Source organism: Corythoichthys intestinalis, chromosome 19, assembly GCF_030265065.1.
Source record: "Corythoichthys intestinalis isolate RoL2023-P3 chromosome 19, ASM3026506v1, whole genome shotgun sequence".
Taxonomy (NCBI): Eukaryota; Metazoa; Chordata; class Actinopteri; order Syngnathiformes; family Syngnathidae; genus Corythoichthys; species Corythoichthys intestinalis.
The window spans coordinates 18,492,873-18,513,532 of record NC_080413.1 but is presented as its reverse complement, the minus strand read 5'-3'; the positions used below and the strand labels follow the sequence as shown (position 1 = coordinate 18,513,532).

The 20,660-nt window shown below is 41.6% G+C and overlaps 1 protein-coding gene across 10 annotated transcripts in view; it reads left to right on the top strand.

Moving 5' to 3' along the window:
• Positions 1-20,660, top strand: part of syne1a (spectrin repeat containing, nuclear envelope 1a) — a 273,050-nt gene that overhangs the window by 161,036 nt on the left and 91,354 nt on the right. For all 10 annotated transcript variants that reach the window (XM_057822040.1, XM_057822039.1, XM_057822043.1 and 7 more), the window contains 12 exons: positions 458-856; positions 1,516-3,120; positions 5,984-6,309; positions 6,534-6,678; positions 6,804-7,022; positions 10,926-11,218; positions 11,302-11,467; positions 11,549-11,704; positions 13,602-13,754; positions 13,892-14,074; positions 16,416-16,553; positions 16,791-16,976. In XM_057822040.1, the coding sequence (XP_057678023.1) occupies positions 458-856; positions 1,516-3,120; positions 5,984-6,309; positions 6,534-6,678; positions 6,804-7,022; positions 10,926-11,218; positions 11,302-11,467; positions 11,549-11,704; positions 13,602-13,754; positions 13,892-14,074; positions 16,416-16,553; positions 16,791-16,976 (3,969 nt within the window). The remainder of the gene's footprint in view (positions 1-457; positions 857-1,515; positions 3,121-5,983; positions 6,310-6,533; positions 6,679-6,803; positions 7,023-10,925; positions 11,219-11,301; positions 11,468-11,548; positions 11,705-13,601; positions 13,755-13,891; positions 14,075-16,415; positions 16,554-16,790; positions 16,977-20,660) is intronic.

The following is a 20,660-nucleotide window of genomic DNA, read 5'->3' as shown; positions in this document are numbered from 1 at the left end:
AAATTTCCCCCAAAAATGCGACTTGTACTCCGGTGCGACTTATATATGTTTTTTTTTCTCTTCGTTGGGCATTTTATGGCTGGTGCGACTTATACTCAGGTGCGACTTGTAGTCTGAAAAATATGGCATTTTGATGCAATGCAAAGGTAATAAAAGACTCATTAAAAACAAAAATAGTAAGTACTCGCCTGCGTAGGAGGAATTGCAGTAACCTGGTAGTATTCGTCAAGTGACAGTGACAATCTACGTCATCATCCCGAGCGTCCATTGCAGGTATAAAAACTTGGCGCCCTCACTAGGTCAAAACATGTACTAAATATTACATATTTTTAATCAATGGCAATTTTTATGTGTTTCTAACAACATAATTTAGTAAAAGAGAACAATTGTGGCTTATTAGGCCTATAAGTCTTTAAGTCCGAGGTTCCCTTTAAAAATAAAAGTACACTATCTTTAGGTTGGTCATTTGGAGCAACGCTGGGCCCAGCTGGAGTCTCTCATCCAGCAGAAGATCCAGGACTCTTCGCAAACACTGGAGGATCTGTCACGGGTGGAAACCCAGCTGAAGGATGCCCGCGAGTGGGTGGAAGAACAACGACCCGCACTGACCTCTGCGCTGAAGACCAGCCCACCGCCTGATCTGGCTCAGAGTTTCCTTTTCGACCACTTGAGCGTGTGCGTGGAGCTGGAGGCGCGCCAGCAGCTGCTCGCTCAAGCGGTGCGCGAAGCGCAGGTTGTGGCGACCAGGCTGGGACTGAGTGAGAGGAAAAGCCTGCAGGAGCTTGTTGAACAAGCTCAGGCTGAAGTGGAAGCTTTGGAGTCTCGGGTGGCTCAAAGGAGGAAGTACCTGAGCAAGGTAAATATTTAGTTTACTGTCTCCTCAAAGAATACTTGACTCCAACATCAGTGCCAACTAGGGTTGCAGCTATTGATTATTTTAGTTGTCCATTTGAACTAGTTAGTTCGAATAATCGAGTAATCGGATTAGGAACATAGAAATACTTGAGTTGGGCCTCAAACAGTATTAAAAAACAACTAAATGAGGATCTAAATACAATAAGAGAACAATTGGCTAACTTAAAGTACATAGCAAAAGTCCGCTAGCTAAAATGCTAACTTTTTTTTTTTAACAATGCTTTGGACAAATGGTTCAACCCCCCCCCAAAAAAACAGCTAAATATACCAGTAAACTAAATTACGAATGCGTTAAGCTCAAACCAAAACTTGGCTTATGTTGGTTTTAACAGGGAGCAGCGAATTCAGCCATTGAAATGAATTATGTCATATTCACTATCGCCACTAGAGGGCAGTGTATCAACAAAACTAAATGCAAACACTTTAAGAACAAACCATAACAGCACCATTTTAATTAAATGAATGATCTTAGCAGCAAAATTTCTAATCAAATTACTCATGTTTATCGATTAATCTTTGCAGCACTAGTGCCAACATAACAGCAGCAGCTATTGACGGCGCTCAGTTTTTTGGCATTGACACAACTATCTTTGATTACAGGCCTTCACAGAAAGGAATCAGTTCCTTCAAGGTCTTGGCCGGGCGCTGTCATGGATACAGCAACAAGAGAGCAAGGCCCTGATAGATGACCACATTGCGCTTCTACCGGAAGACTTGGCAAAACAAGCGGCCGCGTGTCGGAGCATCCAGAGCAGCCTTCGGGCTTACCAGAGGGAGCTGGCATCTCTCTGGGTCCAAGGTCGGGAGCTGGAAAGGGACGCTAAGGAAAAAGAGCGAGCCGAAACCCTGGAAAAACTCCAGGAACTGCAGGCGGTGTTCGAAACGGCCCTCCAGAGAACTAATCAGCGTGTCACAATCTTGGAAAAAGCCTTGACGTCCAGAAAGTATTTCCAGGTTGACCTCAACAAAACTTGCCACTGGCTCAGAAAAGCTGAAGCAATCACCTTCCCTGAACTCAACCTCAGCGATATTGAAGACAGCTCCGAGCTGCAAGATCATCTGTCCACCTTTCAAAAAGTCTTGGAACAAGCGTCGGAAAATGAGAACCTCCTTCTGATCGTCCAGAGGATAGGCCAGGAGATCCTTCCCACTCTCAACGAGATCGACCACTGCTACCTGGACGAACGGCTCAACGCCCTGCCTCAGCAGTACAACAGCATCCTGGCGCTCGCCAAAGAGAAAAAGGACAGGGTCCAGCAAATAGTCCTCGACAGGAAGGAATTCAGCACTTTTTTTGAGGTGACTCAAAGCACTGTAGAGAGACTTCAGGAGCAGTTTGACAATCTGCACAAGAAGACTATCAGTACAAATAAAGAGGAGTTTGTTTGCCTAATGAATGACTATCACAATATAAATGAAAGTTTAACACACATCAGCAGTGCCGTAAGAGAAATCCATGGTAAAAATGAGGGCTTTCTCAGTTTGGGACATTCTTACAGAGCTGAGGAGACACGTCAGCTAGTCCATCTTCACAGTTCGTTAAAAAAGAGAACCAAGAAGACACTTACACATTTGGATGAGGCCTTGAAAACCGTGGTGAAACATAACGCACTACTGAACAGCTTTGACCAGGAACTTGAGTCTGCCAAAGACAAACTGATCGCACTCAAATCAGATACAAAAAATGATGTCATGGATAATACGGCATCCTTTTTCGCCTTACTTGAAAACCTAGATGGTGTTTCCGCACAGGCCGAAGAATGTATTCAACAAATCAACAGTCTTGGCTTAAGGTTTGATCCAGCTGCCTTGCAGGAAATAACAGCTAGACGGGAATCGCTGCAATCTTTACACTCAGATGTGAAATGCTGTGTTGAAGAAAGGTCAAAGGACATTGCGGAGTGCAAAGACTTCACAAGAGAGATGGAGAAGATGTCAGAATGGCTGAAAACTGTTAAAGACACTTTGAGGGAACCACTGACCTTAACAGAAGCCAAAGTTGTCGGAATGCAGGGGAAAATGCGGAAAATTAGAATCACGAAAGAGGAACTGGAGAGTAGATTACAGATAACGAATGCCTTGTTTCATCAAGAAGAGCAAAGATTTTGCAGTATAAAAGAAACCATTCCAGTGCATATCGAAGAAATACTGAAGGACATCAGGACTTTGGGAACTGAAGTCCGAACGGAAATTAGCAACAAACAGGTAAACCAAGGCAATTAGGTTTTGAAGCAACACCAGGTAACTTTTCAACCTTTATATTTTCATGAAATTTGTGATATGTCGACTGACAACTAGTTGAATGACACCTCTTTTATATCATGAGGGGATCTGTATCGCTTTCACCGGCACTAATTAACTTTGAGGAGGGTGGCAAGAACCCTGCCTTACAAAGAAAAACACAAATGTGATGACTATTTTACGGCATACGTCACTTACCCCTTTCATTATAAAGACGGAAGTTGATGCGAGCGTATTTGCTCGAATTCTGTAAAAATGGCAGAGCAACAAAAGAGACAAAATGTTTTGTCCGAGGAGGAGGGAGGGTAAGGGAGGGTACCAGGTATAAAAGGATACTAAAGAATAAACATTGGCCCGGCTTTCAATAACTGGCGGGAGCCCCCCCCCCCAAAAAAACGAACTTGTCAATGCTGAAGAGTTTTAGCCACCATAACCCACACGGTTGCTTACCGTCATATGCTATTGTTTAGCCATAGACTTCATAATATAATGACGGGAGACTATGGGGCGCCGTTTGTAAAGCAGCACATGCTCAAAATTACGACAACATTTTCTCACATTTAGCGCCACACAGTGTTTAAAATGGTGTGAAATTTTTAGTCTTTTTTAGCTTTTTTTTTTAGCAACTTAAATATTTATTTTTAAATAAGAAGTTTGGACCTTATTGTTTAAATACAGAACTAAATATTTAATATAAATCTTAATCTTATATACTAAATGTTAAATCAGGAAAGGTCGGAACTAAATATTTAGCTTAATATGCAAATTCACATGACTGGAGACCGGAAGTAACAAAATAAAAGCTGGTGGAGCAGTAAAGTTGGTGGAGCAGCTCAGACTGTCTGTTTACATTGCTTGAAAATGAATACAACCTACTCAACGGTGGCAGTCTGCTCTTGGACATGAGTCATTGTGATAATAACAATATATAAAGGTAAAATACATATTTAGGAGAAACTATTTAAAGAGTATTATTTGTGCTCTAGCTTTTATTTTGTTACTTCCGGTATCCAGTCATGTGAATTTGCATATTAAGCTAAATATTTAGTTCCAACAGTTTCCAGATTTAGCATTTAGGATATAGGATATACATTTAGGATTTAAATTCAATATTTAGTTCTGGATTTAAACAATCAGGTCCAAAACTTCTTATTTGAAAATAAATATTTAAGTTGCTAAATAATGTTGTAAATGTGCAAAAAAAAGTGATTCTAAAAATTTCACACCATGTTTTAAACACTGTCTGGTGCTAAATGTGAGAAAATGTTGTCGTAATTTCGGGCATGTGCTGCTTTACAAACGGCACCCCATAGGAGACGGGGTGCAGGGCTGATTAATAGGGGGCCTATCACCGTCAAAGCTGACTGAGTGGAAACACAGAGAAAGAGCTTTTTACGTTGAAAATTCTTGCGAATAAATGCTTAAATCCCTGAATTCTTTTTAGATATGGACATAAAACAGTCTCGATTCTTGGTTAAAAGCAAAAAAACGGGCAGTTAGCATTTCTTTTACGTAAATATGTCGAATGTGCTGCTAGACTTTAAACCACTGTCGCGCCGCCTTATCACCACAAAAAGCTTTTCACGTTCAAAAGTCTTGTGAATAAATGCTTAAATCCCTGAATTATTTATAGATATGGATGTAAAACAGTCTCGATTATTGGTTAAAAGCAAAAAACAAACGGGAAGTTAGCATTTATGACACCAGTGCCGTAGCGGTTCATTTCGTCCATTGATTATTTTCACGTTTCAAAATGCATGCATGGTATGAAAAATATACCGTATTGGCCCGAATATAAGATGGTGTTTTTTTGCATATAAGACTGAAAAAGTGGGAGTTGTTTTATATCCGGGGTCCAGACATTATACCCATTCACGATGCTAGATGGCGCCAGATATCATTGAAGCGAATGCTGAACTTGAGTAATGTTCTGTCTTGATAGATCTCAGCTACTCTCAAGTTTAACCAGTTTGCATTATTTTATTGCAATGTTTTTCCTTATTCAGATTTGTTTTAAAACTACAGTTAGTTAGATCTCACTTTGATGGTTAATGCAGTTAGTTATTGCAATTTTTTTGTTTTATCAAAAACCAGAAGCCAGTCATTTACGAATGTGATCGCACTTTAGTTTACATATTTAAATGTTCAGATATTAAGATTTGAATGAGGCATGATAACATGCTTTTTCTCTCAAATATATTATTATAATCATTTGTTTCAGATGTACTGTAATTATTTTCTATATAAAAAATCAAAAAGTCTTTTTTCAAACGTGAGTCTTGAAAAAGAGGGGGTCGTCTTATAATCAGGGCCAATACGGTAATAATTACCTTGAATCCTCGTCCGTCCTGTTTTTATGCGGGACAGCTTTTGCACTTTTTCAACCTAAACCCGGCGTTGCGTTGGTTTTAAGAATTACTGCAAAGTGTTACTTAGCCTTAACTGAAGCTGAGTGTGGGCAAACCCCCTACTGTAGGCGTGGCGCAGGGTCTGGCGGAAGTGAGTATATAATGAAGTCTATGGTTTAGCCACAACTGGATTCATTACCTTATTACTATTCATCTTTCACACAGCTACTGGAAACACAAATGTCGTTAAATCCATCCGCTGTCGACCAGGAGATCATTACGACACTGTGCGAGTGTGTGTACTGGTCCTCATGGGAAATGCAGTTTTCCTTAATGCAAAACACCACCGCTTTTGTCCACCTGCGTCGCTAAAATCAACCAAAACTGAAAAGTTACCTAGTGTTGCTGGAATTGTCCCACACAAATTCCTAACAGAAGATAATTGAGAAGTTAACTCAACCATCTTCTGCTTCTCATAGGTGACTCTGGATCAAGCATTCAATCTGGTCCTCAGGCATCACTCATCACTGCAATGTATGCAGAAATGTCTGGATTCTGCAGCTGATTTACTCCAGCATACAACAACAGGCGTGGAACTGGAGCACCTCGCAGACTTGATGCACAACCTGGAAGAAATCGACGACCAGGGCAAAAACTTGAAGGATCTCCTTGAGGAGATGAAGACCTCGGAACACCTTGTGAATACTCAAGTGATGAGCGAACTCACTGGGGAAGTTAAAGCCATGCAACTGAGGAGTGAGGAAATCAGACTGCAGGTGGAGGCTTCCAGACAAGCTCATGAAAGGTGTTTATTTGTCCAACAATTCATTTTCTATAGAGCTCGTCTTCATTAGGTTGTATGGACTACTTTAACTAACTTTAGTCGGGCGAGTGTTTATTTATTTATTTTTTTATGTAAAAGTCTCTACATGAGGGCTTAGCAGCGAAACAGGCCTAGATTTCAGTTTATATGTTTTAAACTTTGTGGTCAGCAAGTATACTTATCCAAATTTTATCATATTTTTATAGATGTGCATCTCTCTGGGCCTGCTTCCAACAAGAGCGAGAGAGACTAGTCGAACAGATGAATGGCACCGAGAGCAAGATGGCCGTTTTCACCACCGCTAAAGCCCACAGTCTCCAACAGGCAGAAGACAAGTGTGAGAAATACAAGGTGAAAGAGACACATTTTAGAGACATTAAGTGTTATATCCTCCACCATAATAAGTGTGGGAGACTCACAATTTTTCAGTTAGTGTTATCTTAGTGTCAGTGATAACTTTTTTTCTCTTGCCGCAGTTGCTTGTGACTCACACCGACCTGCAGGAGTTCACGCTCAACGCTCTGAAGGATAAGGCGGTCGAGTTAGAGCGGCTGCTCACAGACTCCAGCGTGGTCCTCGTCAATCGTGCGTTCTCGTCGCTATGGCAACGTTGGAGTCGACTCCGCGGCGTGGCAAGAGCCCAAGAGAGGGCACTGGAAGACACTGCTCGAGAATGGAGAAGCTTCTCAGGGAAGGTAAGGAGTTCTACTGTGCGTTGGCTTATTAAAAGGATCCACAGATAAAAAGACTTGCTGTTCTTAAAAGATAAACGTTAATGTGAGTTGAAATAATTTGATATTGAAACCCCTCTTGATGTTTTCGTTTTTATACAATTTGTAAATTAGTTCAACTAGTAGGTTGCCATTGTTGTTGACAACACAGGGCGGTGACGTCACATGGTTACGCTGCCGGTTCTGTTGAACCCTTTCAATTTGAACCCGAGAGGAACATGAATGAGCATGACAGCACTGTTGATATTTCACAAAACAAGCAGGAAAAGCCACGAACAGGAAAGACGGGATGAGACGAGACGAGAGTAGGGTAAAAAAACGGTGTTCTGCCAAAATGTGCTACACCGGCGAAATGTGCTACAAGAAGCGAATTTGATACCCAAAGCACTACCGTGCGCTTTCAGCTTGTTTTGTTTAGGTGCATACAGATAGAACATACTGAAGATGCCTTAAGAAAATACTTAAACGTAGTAAGATCAAATAAGGGTGGTTTAAATATGCTTTGTCAGTGGTCCCTAACTGCTGGGCCGTGGACTGGTACCGTGGCGCATTTGCTACCGGACCGCAGAGGAATAAATAATTCATTAACGACTGCAAGCTGGCCTATGGCTCTTGACACATAAATATCCCTGTGTACTATATAGATCAGTGGTGTCCAAACACATAGGGCCGCAGTGGGTGCTGGATTTCATTCCTACAAAATAAGATGACATCTTTTCACCAATCTAGTGTCTCACAAGTGCAATCAGTTGATTGCAGTCAGGCGCTGCTTGTTTTAGCACAAACTTCATTGGTTAAACTGTCTGCTCGATTGGTAGGAACAAAAACCAGGACCCACAGTGGCCCTTGCGGACAGGTTTGGACACCCATGCTATAGACACCAATCAACAACGTCACACAATCACGTGATCACTGTATTGTGCCGCCATATTGTTCGTCATTGTGTGTCCGTATTGTCAATGATCGTAGTTTCTAAAGGTGGATTCACTTGCAAATTATGGAAGTCCCGGTGCTTTCAGATGCTGTAAACTCATTGGATGAGTTGCATAAAAGCCGTTATTTGGAAAAACTTCGGTCGATCCAGTCACCAGATCCATATTTGATGCCCAAACCGATGTTTCCTCCCGTCCGGTCCCGTCCCGTGCGTCAGAGCTCGTCCCGAGACCACAAAATTTCCAATCATACGCCAGTTTATGTCACAATGAGGAGTCGGGTACCCAAAATCGGCACCGGCCCGAATATACGCCGACATTTGGTCAGCTGAGCGTCACCGTTGTCACGATTGTAAAATAAAACTTGATCGACAATGGGCCGGTGTGTGCCGAAAAATAGCTGCCCCGCGTGAAATGTCCCCCCCTGACGGGAGCGCTTACATATAACGCTTTATTTACGTGAAAACATCAAATGTTTTCATGGACGCATTACAGTAATGGATTTACGACTGTAAGATCAGTTTTAAATAATTAAATTACACAAAATATTAGTACTGTATTTTAGTAACAAATCGTGGACTGGGCCACATAACCATCTTTGAACAGAAATGTATTAGTCTACAGGTTTTCACGACCATATCCCAATGACAATCACACAGGTATGACATTTATTAGTTCAAGCAGAGTAAAATAATACCATTTCACGGTACAAGAAAGTCGTTTCCCTGTGGGCGCTCCCGTCAGGGGGGACATTTCACGCAGGGCGGCTATTTTTCGGCACAACACCTGTTGTTGCGCTCACCTTCTTGCTGCGCGACCGTGGCGACGAGCTTCGTAGTCTCCGTCTGATGATGTCTGCGATTGTGTTGGCATCATATTGATGTTTTCGCCGCTGTCTGACGGCTGTCGACACAAACGCATCATGGACTGAGACAAACAAACCGTGCTGCTTTAGAGATTTGCCCTTTTCACAAAGGGCACACAGCAACTACTAAAATGACCGTTTATCTTCTCTGTTACTGCAACCAACCGCCACACATGCCTTCACCATTTTGATTAATCAATGTTAACGATTGTCAGGAAGGTTTTTGGGTTCGTTTGCTAGGCGGTGATTCCTTAGACAAGCAGAAAAACACGCAGTAATAGGAGGAATGTACATAGCGGTAATATGTAAACACGATGAGCTGACGGACAATATGGCGGCACCAGTCAGGGGGGCAGAGTTGTGACGTCACGTGATTGGGGTCTATAGACTAATCCAAGTAAAGATTTATACAGGTCGCCATCTAGTGGTTGGCCGCAATTACTAGGGTGTTTGCACACCTATAGCTGCCCAGCTCTAGTCAATATAAACAGTAACTTTAGCTACTGTTGGATGTGTGCTGCGGGCGTCGTCGCCTTTGGACAGTTTTTTTATGGGGAAAAGGCCACCTGCTGAGCCAGAAGAGGAGCCTACAACCAAGTCCATTCTTCATAGTGTGTGGCTAAATGCTAACAAACGAGGCAACAAAAGTGAATGCACTGAGAGCATTATACCTCATGGTGAACAGTGTTCCTAAAGCTAAGAAACCTTTCACGAATGGAGAAGAACTCATTATGCTTGCGACTATGGATATTTGCCGACAAGTTTTAGGAGAGGCCGCTGTTAGAAAAGGTTGATTCAGTGTATAGTGAGTGACATTTTCCCTGCACTTAATATCCATTTTTAGCCTCGACGTGTTATTTAATATTTACTATCATTTTCTGCCACACATTGCCGGTCCGTGAAAAAAAGGCCCACATCACACCGGTCTGTGGTGCAAAAAAGGTTGGGGAACACTGTGCTATGTGACCAATATGGCTCAACAGATCAACAATCTGCTTTACAGCTACAACAAGAAAACACAATGCTTAAAAGTATGAGAGAGAAACGCACGCCAAAATTATTTTGAGGCAATGAAAAGGTAATAAAAGACTCAATAAAAACTCAAATAGAAAGTACTCGCCACTTTTAACCGATGAGCGCATGTGTTGGACGTCTCACCGCGTAGAAGGAATTGCAGTATCCCGTCAGTATTCGTCGAGTGGCAGTGACAATCTACGTGATCACCCCGAGCGTCCATTGCATGCTTAAAACATGGCGCCCTCCGTAGGTCAAAACATTTACGAAATATTATGGATTTTTAAATCAATGGCAATTTAATGTGTTTCGAATAAAATAGTTTAGTAAAAGAACAATTGTGGCTTATTAGAGCCTACAAGTCTTGAAGTCCGAGGTTCCCTTTAAAGGAGACATCATATGTATATTTTTAATTTAAGAGAGATCCAGGTCTCTTATTAGCATGACAAGTGTTCATCAAAACTTCTCTTAAGAATTTATCAGAATCCAACACTGGTTAGCTAATGCTAATATACACAAGATTTAGGTCAAACAACTCCCAAACTATTTGCTGGCCTGTGATGTAACTCCAGGCTCCGAGCCATTTCTTTCCCTCTCCTGGCCACAACTTGCATCAAGCGCTATTTCGAGCGTGAACACGTCAGCTGTCAAGAATTCCCACAAAGCACACCGCCTAAAAAGGAAATGAGGTCAAAATAAGGGGACGGCTACTTCCTGACATGTGGCACTTTCCTGTGGTCACTTACTTTTCTATGGGCTCTTTGTTTTATAGTTCATGATGTCATTCCATGCACTAAAGGCATCTTTTGTCTGACTTTATGTTGAAGAATGGGGCTTTGTTATTAGATTAATGTAAAATAAATTAAATAATACATCTAATTTCCATGTGTGTTAAAAGCTGTTAGACATCAAAGTGTTATGCGAATGTAAGTTGTTTATTCTCTAAAAGAAATCCCAAAATAAAGCAATTTGTAAATTGTTATTTAAGGTAAATAATTAATTCTAACTTTACATGGTCTTAACTTACACGAAGTATAAATTTGTTCTCATTTTTAGATGGATAAGGTCCGCTCAGTCTCTGCGGACCTCCACAGCCGCATCCCGGACAGCACTGTAGAGAAAGCAGCAACTAGGGCGGCCCTCCAGACCCTCCTGGAGTACCATGACTCCTTTAGCCTGGAAGTGGAGAGGGAGCAGTCCATCCTTGCTCTGCTAAGGCAGCACATGCACAACCTCCGAGGGGATGAAGAAGAGGAGAAAGAAAAAGAGTCGGAAGGGAGGGCTGAGAATTGTCACCAGGAAACACAACGCCTGCAAGAGATCAGAAGCTTACAGGAACAATACGAGAGGTGGGTAACAATGTATTTTTCATAAAAGGATCAAAATGAACTTTACAAATGCTTAAGCTTCTCTCGTCTTTTCTGTTTTGAAGTCTTTTGTCCCAGGTTCGGGCCAGCAGGGTGCAAGTGCAGCAAGAGTTGAGAGAGCGAGAGGAAGTGGAAAGAGAGCTTGGCTTGGTTAAAGGCTGGATTCAAGACACTCGAGGCTTGCTGCTGAGTCCCACCGCTGACCTGGACACTCTCTTACAAGATCTAGAGGTGCTTTAATAAGCACAAAAACACACGCACACCTATCTGTACAAACCAAAGTGTTTCACTTCCGATTCTGCAATGCCCCAGACTGCGCACGGCGGAGTCATCAGCAGACGTCAAAGCGTTGAGCGGATGACAGAGGTGCAGCAGTCCAAGTACCACGACTTGCAGGCAGGTCTGCCGTCGGAGCTCAGCATGCAGCTGGCTGAGGTGGCCTTGGCTTTGGGATCCGCTGAAGACCAGGTAACATAAGTTGCATATTCTTCTTCTTCTCTCACCAACAAGCACTAGAGCACAATACATTCCGCAATAAATTAATCAGCCCTGATACAAAAAATAAAAAATCGGGCGTGTACAGTGGGGCAAATAAGTATTTACTCAACCACTAATTGTGCAAGTTCTCCCACTTGAAAATATTAGAGAGGCCTGTAATTGTCAACATGGGTAAACCTCAACCATGAGAGACAGAATGTGGGGAAAAAAAAAGCGGAAAACCACATTGTTTGATTTTTAAAGAATTTATTTGCAAATCATGTTGGAAAATAAGTATTTAGTCAATACCAAAAGTTCATCTCAATACTTTGTTATGTACCCTTTGTTGGCAATAATGGAGGCCGAACGTTTTCTGCAACTATTCACAAGCTTTTCACACACAGTTGCTGGTACTTTGGCCCATTCCTCCATGCAGATCTCCTCTAGGGCAGGGATGTTTTGGGGCTGTCGTCAACACGGACTTTCAACTCCCTCCACAGATTTTCTATGGGGTTGAGATCTGGAGACTGGCTAGGCCACTCCAGGACCTTGAAATGCTTCTTAAGAAGCCACTCCTTTGTTGCCCTGGCTGTGTGTTTGGGATCATTGTCATGCTGAAAGACCCAGCCACGTCTCATCTTCAGTGCCCATGCTGATGGAAGGAGACTTTCACTCAAAATCTCTCGATACATGGCCCCATTCATTCTTTCCTTTACACAGATCAGTCGTCCTGGTCCTTTTGCAAAAAAACAGCCCCAAAGCATAATGTTTCCACCCCCATGCTTCACAGTGGGTATGGTGTTCTTCGGATGCAATTCAGTATTCTTTCTCCACGAAACCAGTGTTTCTATCAAAAAGTTCTATTTTGGTTTCATCTGACCATAACGCATTCTCCCAGTCCTTTTTTCTGGATCATCCAAATTCTCTCTAGCGAACTGCAGACGGGCCTGGACGTGTACTTTCTTCAGCAGGGGGACACGTCAGGCAGTGCAGGATTTGAGTCCCTGGCGGCGCATTGTTTTACGAATAGTAACCTTTGTTACTGTGGTCCCAGCTCTCTGTAGGTCATTCACTAGGTCCCTCCGAGTGCTTCTGGGATTTTTGCTCACCGTTCTTGTTGTCATTTTGACGCCACGGGGTGAGATCTTGCGTGGAGCCCCAGATCGAGGGAGATTATCAGTGGTCTTGTAGGTCTTCCATTTTCTAATAGTTGCTCCCACAGTTGATTTCTTTACACCAGGCGTTTTACCTATTGCAGATTCAGTCTTCCCAGCCTGGTGCAGGTCTACGATTTTGTCTCTGGTGTCCTTCGACAGCTCTTTGGTCTTGGCCATAGTGGAGTTTGGAGTGTGACTGACTGAGGTTATGGACAGGTGTCTTTTATACCAATAATGAATTAAAACAGGTGCCTTTAATACAGGTAACGAGTGGAGCCTCGTTAGACCTCGTTAGAAGAAGTTAGACCTCTTTGACAGCCAGAAATCTTGCTTGTTTGTAGGTGACCAAATACTTATTTTCCACTCTAATTTGGAAATAAATTCTTTAAAAATCAAACAATGTGATTTTCTGTTTTTTTCCCCACATTCTATCTCTCATGGTTTAGGTTTACCCATGTTGACAATTACAAGCCTCTCTAATCTTTTCAAGTAGGAGAACTTGCACAATTGGTGATTGACTAAATACTTTTTTGCCCCACTGTACATCACTACAGTATACCTACGAAATTTTATTGTGATCTGTTCACGAATAATGAAGGAATAGCTAGAAATGTTAGTGTACACACCACCAACAACTACAACAACAACAACATTTGTGGCAACTTTACAGGCATTCAGCCTGTAATAATAATAAAAATTGATCACAATTGTCTTTGCGCCATGTGGTCCAGGTTCAGGCCCGAGAACGCGAGGTGCAGCAGACGCGGGACGTGAAAGAAGACTTCACCAGCAGATTGAAAGACATGGAGACCAAGCTAAAGACCATCACATTCAGATTTGAAATCAAGGGCGCCAGTCTGGAGGAAGCCCAAGAGGAGAACAGGGTAATCAAACTGACTGAATGAATAATTAGCAAGCAATTAACCCCTGGTAAAAATATCCAACTGAGCAGATGTTATGGTTAAGGTGATTGTTGAGGTTACAGTCTTTGAGTCTCACCCGACAAACCCCATTTTCTCAGATTCTCCGTGAGGACTGCGAGTGCTGCGCCCACACGCTGTCCGAGCTGGCGGCGGCGGTGCAAGAGTTTGGTGAGCAGAACCCTTTGCTTTGCAAGCAGCTGGGTGATGTCGTGGCCAAAATGGCCGAAGCGCAGCGCCACGCTACGCAGCAGATCCAGGACAGAAGCAACAGACTCAAGAAGGTTAGTGCTCAGAGCTTGTTGAATCCATTTTTATTTGTATGGAGTTATGCGAAAAGTACTAGTATTTTCATACACGAATTGTGACTTTTCTTTTTTCGTTTGACTCATTGGCTGCCATTTACTGTGCTAGATATCCTTTCCATTTAGATTAAAAATATAGAGGTATAAGTCTTATTTTGGGGGGAAATTTACTTGATAATATCCAACACATGGAACAGATTTGTCATTTTAAAAGGCAGTTTCAAATAAAAATACAATAGATGGATAGATAGATTTTATTAACAGACTCAACGTCCAAATTCACAACAACACAACACAGCAATACATTAAAAATAATAAAAATAAAGGAATAATAGAACAATAACAAGTGGACTTCGCTACACAACACTGGGTCTCCTAGCGACCCACATTCAAAAGGCCCGTATACCAGTGCTTGCAAAACCATGACAAGTAGCGTGTAAAGCTGTGTAAAATGTTGGTCAGGCCCAACACAATTTTTTGAATCATTCAGACGACTAATAAAATTAAACATGTATACCCTTAAAACGGACTGGAGGGTATTCACATGAGCTGCTACAAATATAACTGAAGCACAGGTCCATCTGGGCCTTTCAACAAGATTCTCAGGGAATCATTATATGCCACTTGTAGTCTCTGAAAGCTTGCTTTGTTATAATTAGACCACAGATGCACAGTGTAGAGTGGTGTACAATAGGCCTTAAAAAGGGCCACCTTGACCTCATCAGAGCACTGACCAAAATACAGAACAACATGCTGAATAAGTATACAGTATGATAATGTTATATGATGCATGAACAATGAAATGCGAACGTGGCCGGTATGTTAACGTAACATCGCTATTTAGAGTTATTCAGATAGCTATAGCTTAAAGAACATGCTAACAAGTTTACCAAACCATCAGTGTCACTCCAAAACACCAAAATAACATGTGAAATGATATAATAATGTGTTCATAATTTCACACATAAGTTGCTCCCCCAGCCAAATGATGAAAAAAACTGCGACTTATAGTCCGAAAAATACTGTATGTTAGATATGTTAATTAGGGCTGTCAAATTTATCGCGTTAACCATTGCCGCAAACAGACTACAATGGCGCCGTTTTATGCATATTGAGAGCTAAGAGGCAGAGACAAGCGAGTGAAGTGGACACAGGCATTCATTGGGGCCGCGCTATTTATTGGCAAAAGTTATTGCATCTCTTCCACAAAAATTATAGCTATTGTGGCGAGCGACGTGGGGAAGAATGACTGGAGATTATCTTTTACTTAACACCCTCTTTTGAACACAACGCAGAGAAGATATACCATTTGCAGCCACCACTGACAGTCGTGGTTGCCCAACTTCCCATCATGCATTTGGGCAAACAGTTAAGTCGCTACAGTGTCATTTACTGGAAGCACAACAAAAATAATATTCCTATCTCTCAAAAAAAAGAATGTTCACAAAAAGAAAAGCGCTCAATGCAAAGAGAACTGCCATTCCCAATCAAAATAGCTATCCAAAATAATACTCAGACTTTGGTCAAACTCTATTCAAACATTTTGTTTAGCTCAACCAATACATTAGATGGCAATATTTAGTCACAATATACAACTCACATTTATCTTTTAAGAATTACAAGTCTTTCTATCTGTGGATCCCTTTCACAGAAAGAATGTTAATAATGTTAATGCCATCTTGTGGATTTATTGTTATAATAAACACATACGGTACTTAGGTACAGTATTTTGAATGTATATGTCTTATCTTTCCATTCCAACAATAATTTACAGAAAAATATGGCATATTTTAGAGATGGTTTATTGGCATGCTAGGAAGGGACCATTGACTTGCGCTAGCTTAGCCACTCCGGAGCCCTGAAATTAATAACTAACAAACTCCACGGAATTTTTTGAAATCACCTCCACCGACTAATTAAATGCCTGCTAACTCGAAGATTAAACCTGATGTTAAAAATTCTGAACTTTCGCTTTAAGTGTCAACTTTTGAATTGGTGTCCACTGTAGTGACCGCTGTCCCTCAAAGGGTTAATGGTAGCCTATAGGGTAAACCCTTACAATTCGCGGGCGATAAATGTGCCAAAAATGTACAAATTATGGACTCGAACCCTTACCCTCAAAAGGGATTGAATTTTCGAAATACGGTTTATTCTCTGAAATAGAAAATCATAAGTGGTTCACTGTTATAAAAGAGTTATTTTTGAGTTTCACATTTTTGTGTTTTACCTAAATTGGCCGGGAAACATTTTGATTCATATGTTGTAATTAGAATTAATTCTATGTTCTCCTTTGTGTTGTCTTAATAATAACCCCGAGCAGGCAGAAAAGCAGATGGCAGAGTATCAAAGCCTGAAGGAATTTATTTTGAGTTGGGCGGAAAAAGCAGAGACTCTAGTCTCTTGTAACATCATCTGGAGTCCAGTATCACAACTACAAGAGCAAATCAGAGCATATCAGGTTAGTATTGACTCTTCCAAAAACAAGTGAAACCTCTAATCTTCCAAAGACAAAAGACTTCATCCTCTTTAATATCATTACAGGCCACAAATGTGCAGCTAATTGGAGTCTCTTACTCTTATTTCTAGTTGAATGGCAGCCTGAACAGAGTGTTCAGCACTCCTTAATTAGTACCATTTGACAGCCCGAGACGCGTCCTCCCTTTCTCTCATGTAATTTGCCCTCCTGCGTCGATAGGCGTTGCTGAGGGAGTGTCGCGGTCTCCATGGCGACCTTGAGGCCCTGGCAGAGTGGGAGGCGCAGTTGGGGGATGTGCTGGCGACCAAAGGGTGGAGCCAGCAGGTGAAGCACCTCAGTAGACAGACGGAGGAACTGCAGCTGGCCGCAAAAACTCGCCTGCAGAGTCTGCAAGATGCCGTCAAGGTAAACCGAGGAGGGTGCCTTTGAGCCATTGGTTGCAATTTGTGGTTCAGATATAATATAATTAGGGAATGAAACGTATGATTATATGGTTTCACAGATGTATTGAGCGTCTGACTGCTGTGGGTCGTGGAAAAAATGAGTTTGACACCACGTCAAGTAAATGGTGTGAAATGTTGTTGCCATGATTTTTAATGGGGGAAATTAGCGTTATCTTGTGGACTACTGTAAAAAATTCACCCCAGGTTGTTTGAATTATTCCTTAAGTGCTTGTTACAGGATGAAAAAAACTCGTAAAATAGCATTATGTGAATTAAAATCATATTTTGAGATGATTCGACAATATACCACAATTTGGCAAAACGCAGATGATGAGAAATTAGTCTTTTAATCTGCCGTTTAGCCTAGCCTGTCATTATAGCGCTCCCCAGCTGGATGATGACTTCGGCAGGCTAACGATTTCAGCTGATTTAGAATTCGGCCCACTGAGGGGGAAGATTCAGAATGGCAAAAATGCGACAGAGAGAAGCAAAATGTCGTCATTGTTTCAATCTCTACTGCCAATATTTGTACAGGATATTATTTTCATGGAATTATTTTCCCCAAATGTTAAATAAATGGTATGGTCATGACAAATAACAGTCTTGTGTTAAATGGAATATGAAATATTAAAAATGCATTTATTCAAGGCAAATACAAGGCAAAATTACTGCATAATGGTCAAAACTGATGACTTCTCTCACCTCCCGAACGGTATTTTATGCCACCGGAGTTATTCCGGCTTTTGTCATTTCCCTGCCCCGGCTTCGGAGACGGAGGAAAGAGCGTAAAAAAAACAGGAGGCGTGACAGCTAGCCGACATGCTAACCTGAACTGAGTGGCTTTTTCTGTTTTTCTCGCCTTTAGAAAACAAAAAATCACACAAAACTACCCCGACACACAGAGGCGGGGTTGATTGTCTTCACCGATCGGCCAGCCCCCGGCTGCTGCGGCCCCGATGGGCAGGCAGTGCTAGTCGCCGAGAGAGGGGAGAGAGGGGAATGTATGCCGAAAATGGCGCATTCTCGGTGGACAAACCGGCCGACGTCGGAGCGGGGGGCTGCTCGGGGCCAAGCCGAGGAAAGCGCTTTGTGGGCGGGCACACGAAGAGGACCAAGGGGGGTGGAAGTCTACTCAATTGAAAACTAGAGACTAGAGCAGGGGGCTGCTCGGGGATGAGCCGAGGAAAGTGCTCTGGGTGGGCACGCGAAGACGACCAATGGGGGTGTGCAACAAGCCGCCGGTCATTGGCCGTGTGGCCTTCTCGGTGGGCGGGGAGTATTGTCACCCACAAAATGCAAGCCACTTCGTTTGCCATGATCCCAGTATTTGACATAATATAAAACACGAAGCTTACTCACTTCCTTGTCCATCCAATGGTTCCTCGGTTGCCGAAGTTGTTTTGGCCATCGCAGTGAAAAAGGATCTTTTGGAAATCCAAAAAGCCTCACACCACTTTTCCTGGTGTAGCAACAAAAGCCTGCAGCACATTGGGCTGGCGTGACGCAAAAAATGAAGGAATTAATCCGCAAAATCTGCTTATTCCGCAGTCTTTCTGCATGCTATATAATAATGGCTGTATTGTGAGATGGTTACCTGGCTGACGTCACATTTGCCTTCTTCCTCAACCCGAGACTTGAGCCGGAAGTCACTCATTTTCATGGCGCGGGATTCAAAAAATTGAATAAATATATCGATCGCTTCCACACACATCGTAGGGGTCCATTTCATTCAGGAGCATAAAATACCACATCTAATAAGAAATAAACATGCTTTTTTGTGTCACAGGCACTTTAAAGTTTGCATTAATTTACATTCAAGTAAACATGGAATGTATATATTTTTAATGGTTTTCAATAGGACATTTTTTCCTAGATTTTTGTTATTTAGGCACGGCTTTTACATACTATTGGAGGTTAATTTAAGGCACAGAAGTTAAAATTCAAAACATTTTTTAAGATAATTTTCTCTGTAAGGTTTCTTTAGCACGTCTAATGGTTTGCCAACAGTATTCAAAAGGCCTAAATCACAACAGAAGGACAAGGACAACTGTTCTGCATGTCAGCAGCGTCGTTGTGTGGTGGTTGCTAGTACTACATCCTCATGATTGAGTACACTAATATGTTGAACCCTGCGGCAGACAGTGAGTCATGTTGCACAAATCTGACATCCATACAAGTGACTGTTTACATTTGCCTGTGGCATGTTTGGATTGGATTGAGACTGCTGACACAAGCCCCACATGACTCATGGTTACACATTTCTTTCGACAAGCATTGAAAATGAGCTATAAAACATTCTACAGTTCAGACACAATCAAGCATGAATAATATATACAGGTGCATCTAAATGGCCCTTGGACCAAGTTCAAAGATTCCCATCCCGGTCATTATATTATTTTTTTTATGCTCACTGAACGCCTTTTTCAGCATAAGATTGCATTTATGAATGTGTGCTATGAGGCAGGAATTATTCCCTTCATGCTTTCTTACTACATTCAGGTTGTCAGTTGACCTCATTCTTTGGAGTATAGCACCTTTTTGAACTGAGAAACCTGGATGAATAGGCAAACACTGCCCCCTTTAGGCTTGTATACTAGTACACTACGCTGAGTGCAGTGGTTCTTAACCTAGGTTTGATCGAACCCGAAGGGTTCGGTGAGTAAGTCTAAGGGGTTCGGCATAGGTTAAGAAACACAGGGCCCTATTTTTGTACACTGACTAAGAGCAAAGTGTTGTTATCGAACTGTTTTGAAGTTTTAAACTGGTTTGCCTCCAATATCCAGGCTTCATTCAATTTCTGTCAACTGTTCCATCTAATGCAAGGAGAAACTGGTTTGCCTAGTGGAAGGTTGACCCAAACTTTGTAAGAGGAAGTATAACAAAAAAAAAAAACATTTGCGTCATATTTTACGCTATGAAAACAGTATGCGATGCAAAAAAGGATGCAACACTAACATGAGAATGTAAACCTGACAACAACAAAAAGATTTTCCAAAATGAAAATCAACAGAAAAAGACACAATTATTTTGAGTATATTTGGAATTTGAAGTCATTTGAATAGGAATTCACTCAGATAATAGCTAAGCTACAGTCATGAGGAAAAAATTAGGACACCCTATGGAAGCCTGCATTTTTTTCTAACATATTTCACCATATGGATATTTAATTTCAATTTCAACAAGCTTGAGAGATTCAGGTAATAGAACTAAACAATTAAAATGGAAAAAAAAATTTTTTTTTCAATAATTTTCTGTAAAATATATTTTTTTGATAAATGCAATTTCTCTTGAGGAATAAATTAGGACACCCCCAAATTCAATCCCACCTAAAATGGCTAAAATCATACACAGGTATCTCAGATCAGGGTCACATGATCAGAACATAATTACCCAGTGTTTTGAAGGATGCTTGCCATATTTAAACCTCACATTTAGTTTGATGTGCCCCTTCCTTTTGAAGTGAGAGAAAACACCATGGTGACCTCAAACGAGCTGTCTGAGGCTGTTAGAAAGAAAATATAGACGCTTATGAGTCTGGTAAGGTATTTCAAAATATCTCAATAGAATATAAAATCCGCCATTCCACTGTCTGGAAAATAGTCTACAAGTGGAGGACAATTAAAACCACTGCCAACATGCCCAGGTC